This window comes from Benincasa hispida, chromosome 2, assembly GCF_027475165.1.
Source record: "Benincasa hispida cultivar pf3 chromosome 2, pf3_genome.v1.1, whole genome shotgun sequence".
NCBI lineage: Eukaryota > Viridiplantae > Streptophyta > Magnoliopsida > Cucurbitales > Cucurbitaceae > Benincasa > Benincasa hispida.
Genome location: NC_143479.1, coordinates 59,565,117 through 59,570,210, shown reverse-complemented (window position 1 = coordinate 59,570,210; position 5,094 = coordinate 59,565,117). Strand labels below are relative to the sequence as shown.

The 5,094-nt window shown below is 30.0% G+C and overlaps 1 protein-coding gene across 1 annotated transcript; it reads left to right on the top strand.

The window, feature by feature from the left end:
* The first annotated feature begins 1,965 nt into the window (after positions 1 to 1,965).
* ACS7 (1-amino-cyclopropane-1-carboxylate synthase 7) lies at positions 1,966 to 4,246 on the top strand. Its single transcript, XM_039024126.2, has 3 exons — positions 1,966 to 2,239; positions 2,351 to 2,631; positions 3,180 to 4,246. The coding sequence occupies exons 1-3, from the start codon at positions 2,060 to 2,062 to the stop codon at positions 4,051 to 4,053; spliced, it is 1,335 nt and encodes a 444-aa protein (XP_038880054.2). The 5' UTR covers positions 1,966 to 2,059; the 3' UTR covers positions 4,054 to 4,246.
* The last annotated feature ends 848 nt before the right edge of the window (positions 4,247 to 5,094 follow it).

The window sequence follows — 5,094 nt, the reverse complement described above, 5'->3', positions numbered from 1 at the left end:
ATACACGAAGGGAATTTGGATAAACTCAATAGGGATGGTTTTCATTATTAGGACCTTAATAAAGGATAGAAATTCAATATAGAAAAGATGTTCTTTTGAAATTGGGTATCTCGATGAGAATAATTATGGAGAACTTTAGGATAAATTACATTTTTTTTTAATCTGATTTGTTAGGGACAAAAATGAACCGTATGATGTCTATTTTCAGCATCAACTCTCGCAACTTTGTTTTTTTATTTTGCTTCAAAAGTGTCAGATGTAGTTATCCTCGTGATCATTCACTTATCTAGTTAATATGGGACTTTAGTCACATTTTTTATTAGGGGGTTCATAGGTTGGATTGAAAGACTTTTTAGACCCAATCCAATTGTTCGGGTTGTAAATTTCTTCAACCCAAATAATCTTTACTAAAAAAATGAACCAAACCCAACCCAACCAAGAAATATTTGGGTTGGGTTGGGTTAATCGGATCATTTATTTAAAATTTTTTTCTAAAAGGAAGTAAAACGTAAATATATAAAAATCTAATTTAATTATTTCCATATATTGAATTAAGATTAACTACTCAACTTCAATTTATATAGTGAAGATTTTCTTTATAAAGTTCAAAGAAACTAATTGTTGTAGAATAAATTATTAAAAAAATATTGGAATTAAATAAAATTAAAATCAATATATGTATAAATAATTGTGTTATAAGTAACAAAAAATATATATTTTAAAATTAATAATAAATTCGAGTTGGTTCGGGTTGTTTTGGGTTATATTAGATGAACTCATGAACCAACCCAATCCATAAAATTTTAATTTATTTGAACCCAACCCAACCCAAACCGCATAGGCTAGGTTGGGTTGGGTTGATCGATTTTTTTGGGTCATCGGGTTTTTTGAATACCCCTATTTTTTACAATTCTCCCTTTGAACAGAGGACCATCATATCTCTTCTCAAATAGTCATCTATCCATGCTAACTCATTTTCACCAGAGCACAACACCTATTTGAGAGAGTTAAATTACCACGGATCACACCATGACTACTTTTGAGGTTATACTGCATCTTTATTCAACACTTAAAGATTTTACCAACATATAACTAAGTCAAAAGCATGACTCTAATACCACTTATTATAGACAAGAAATCCTCCAACATATCACCACAAATTATATGATATTGTCTATTTTGGGCATAAACCTTCATAGCTTTGCCTTTAATTTCACCCTAAAAAATCTCATGTTGAGAAAAATAGTTATTTTCACTTATACACTTATAATCATCCTTATCTAGTTAACGTAGACTTTAGTCGCATTCCGGATTGGGAATTATCTTATAAAGTACATGAATTTGCTTTAAAAAAAAAAAAAGATCACATAGAGAGAAGTGTAATTAATTAAAACATAATTATGGGGGAGGGGGATTTAGGGAGAAATACAATTCAACAAGGATTGCAATTGGGTCTTAGGTTTAGGAGATAAGGAAACTAAACCACTAGAGAGAGAGAGAGAGAGAGAAAAAAAAAAAAAAGGAAATGAAATCAAAGAGAGCATCCATATATATTATATATATGGGGAAGAGAGAAGAGATTACAAAACTAATTTAATAATAAAGTAGTTGAGGGGGCAAAAAGCAAAATATGAAAGATTTTGATTTTTGGTGAAGAGCCCTTTTTAGCAATAAGATTAAAAAGATAACACAACACACACACACACAAACACAAACACACCTACTCTCTTTCTTCAACCACCAGATTCGATTTCGCCTCTCTCTCTGGATCTTAAAAAACCCAATTCAAAAATATGATGACACATATTTATTAATTAGTCCTCTCAAAATATTTTCCCTATTAAAAAATAAAATAAAATTCAATCATTGATTTTTATTTCATTAATTTTTTTTTTAAAAAAAAAACTTGCTATAAATAGAGGTGCCCTTTCTAAGGGCAACATCCAACAGTCTTCAATTCAATTTCTCTCTTCTCTCTCTATCGCTCTCAAAAAAGGGAAAAGAAAATAATTATTTTCTTTTCTTTTTTCTGATAATTTCTCTCTTTAAAGAAAAATCAATGGCGATTGAGATGGAGATTGAGCAAAATCCAACGGTTGAGCTTTCACAAATCGGAACGTCGGAAACTCACGGCGAAGATTCGCCGTATTTCGCCGGTTGGAAAGCGTACGATGAAGATCCTTATAACGAGTCAACAAATCCTTCTGGTGTTATTCAAATGGGCTTAGCTGAAAATCAAGTAAGAAATTTAAAAAAAAAAAAAAAAAAAAAAAAAAAAAATCAAATTTTTATTTGGTTTTCGATAAGAAGATTAAATTTTAAAACTTTGGTGTTGGATTTTATGAAACAGGTGTCATTTGATTTGTTGGAGGAGTATTTAGAGCAAAATTCTGAAGTAGAAGCCAATTGTTCTGGGTTCAGAGAAAATGCTTTGTTTCAAGATTATCATGGCCTTTTGTCTTTTAGAACTGCAATGGCTAGTTTTATGGAAGAAATTAGAGGTGGGAGAGCCAAATTTGACCCAAATAGAGTTGTTTTAACTGCTGGTGCCACTGCTGCCAATGAGCTTCTTACTTTCATTCTTGCAAATCCTGGTGATGCCTTGCTTGTCCCCACTCCTTACTATCCTGGGTAAGTTTATCATTACCCAATATCATATTTCATTTCCAAAAAGCTCAAGTATGATTTGAGATATCAAACGATAATCATTTACTTTTTTAAAACTAAGTCTATAAATACTCAATTTATCACTGATTTTTTTTATTTTGTCTATTTTGTCATCTATTTTATAATGATGCTTTCAAAATTTATGAAAAATTTTGAAAACTAAAAAACCAGTAACTTTTATTTTTATTTTTGGAATTTATCTAAAAATTAGTAAAAATGAAAATCATGGTAAGAGATTCTACGGAATTATGCTTAATTTTCATAATAAGAAATCAAAAAATAAAATGGTTATCAAACGTACTCTTAATTTTTACAATTAAAAGTTTCATGGTATAGTTATGTAGCAATTATTACCAAATTTTAGGGATGTTTTTTTTTTTTTTTCAATTTTTGCTATATTTTACTACATCCTTTGAGAAATAGTATAGTTCAAGATGTAACTAAGTATTTTTACGAGACTATTTGTGTAATTTCATACCCTAATATCGTTTTTTTAAAATTTATTTATTCAGATTTGATAGAGATTTGAGATGGAGAACTGGGGTGAAAATTGTACCAATTCATTGTGATAGTTCAAACAATTTTCAAATAACTCCACAAGCTTTGGAAGAGGCTTACAATACAGCAATGGCAATGAAAATCAAAGTAAGAGGAGTTTGGATCACAAATCCATCAAATCCCCTTGGAGCAACAATCCAACGATCCACAATTGAAGAGATTTTGGATTTCGTCACACGCAAAAACATTCACCTCGTATCAGACGAAATCTATTCCGGTTCTGTTTTCTCCTCGGCCGAGTTCACAAGCGTCGCCGAGGTTTTGGAATCCAACGGCTATAAAAACGCCGAGCGGGTTCACATCGTGTATAGTCTCTCTAAAGATCTAGGCCTTCCCGGGTTTAGAATCGGCACGATTTATTCATACAATGATAAAGTCGTGACGACGGCTCGCCGTATGTCTAGCTTTACGCTGATATCTTCACAAACACAGCGTTTTTTAGCGTCCATGTTGTCGAACCGGAAGTTTACTGAAAAATATATTAAAATGAACCGGGACCGGCTCAAGAAACGATATGAGATGATTATTGAAGGGCTACGAACCGCTGGGATTGAATGTTTGGAAGGGAATGCCGGTTTATTTTGCTGGATGAATTTAAGCCCGTTATTGAAAAATAAAAAACCGACAAGGGAAGGTGAAATTGAGATATGGAATCGGATTTTGAAGGAAGTGAAATTGAATATTTCTCCCGGTTCATCTTGTCACTGCTCTGAACCGGGTTGGTTCAGGGTTTGTTTTGCCAACATGAGTGAAAAGACTCTTCAGGTTGCTCTTGAAAGAATACATTGCTTCGTGGAGAGGATGAAGAAGGAAAATGAAGCTAATTAAAATATATAATTATTAAAATGATTTAGTTTTTTTCTTTTTTTTTTTTTATTTTTTACAATGGTTTGAGAGAAAAGAAAAGGAAAAAAGAAAAAACACCATTGTGATTCTTTTGTGTGGACATTACCCATATTTGATAGAAATCGGGGGTTTATGTCTTCATTTATACGTCATATTTTATGATTCGAACTGAGGAAAAAAAGAAATCCTTGTTTTCTTGCTTTTATTAAGCAAGTTTTATTTCTCAGTTATGATATATATATATATATATATATATAAAAAGTTTCAATTTTCTGTGATATGAAATATAAATGCCTTTTTTGGTTATTTTCTTTTATCTTTTTAATTAAGGATGAAAATATTCGTGGATAAGTGGATATATCCATCGATATATCTCAAATGGTTCAATATTGATATTAAATATTCATGAATATGTAAAACATATTTTATAATTCAATGTGAATATGACTACTAATAATAGCATCTATAATTTAATTTTGGAGTAAAAACAACTCAATTATTAATCTAAATAAATTTTACAAATTTCATGACTTACAGAAATATTTGTCGATATCAATATTTTATCGATATATCTGTAAAATTAAGTCTTTATATTGATATCCACATTGATATTTTAATCATTAATTCAAATATCAATGAATGCAAATAATAATAATGAAAATGAAAATAGAAATAAATCTCATATTTTGGTGACAAGTGTCAAGGTAGGGGAGAGAAAAAATGAGAAATTTTAAAAATTATATTAAAAGTCTGTTTTTTTTAAAAAAAAAAAAAAAATTATAGTCAGCTTAAATTATTAGTATTTGTTCTTTTCTTAACATGCTCTAATAAGTAATAACTAATTTGACTTTGATTAAGAAAACAAAACCTAATTATATATAATTTAATCACTTTAGCAAACGAATAGCACTTTGCCGACTTGTATGATTAACCACCTAACTTTCCATCTGACGTGGCATTTAATTTTTTTTCTTTTCAAATTTTGTCAACTGAATTCTTATTTCTTGGTACTAATTTAATGCG

Excerpts from the sequence above, each read along its gene's own strand:
- ACS7 (XM_039024126.2), top strand. The coding sequence starts at position 2,060 with ATGGCGATTGAGATGGAGATTGAGCAAAATCCAACGGTTGAGCTTTCA. Across the intron at positions 2,240-2,350 it reads TGGGCTTAGCTGAAAATCAA|GTGTCATTTGATTTGTTGGA; the intron begins GTAAGAAATTTA and ends TTTATGAAACAG. Across the intron at positions 2,632-3,179 it reads CCCACTCCTTACTATCCTGG|ATTTGATAGAGATTTGAGAT; the intron begins GTAAGTTTATCA and ends TTATTTATTCAG.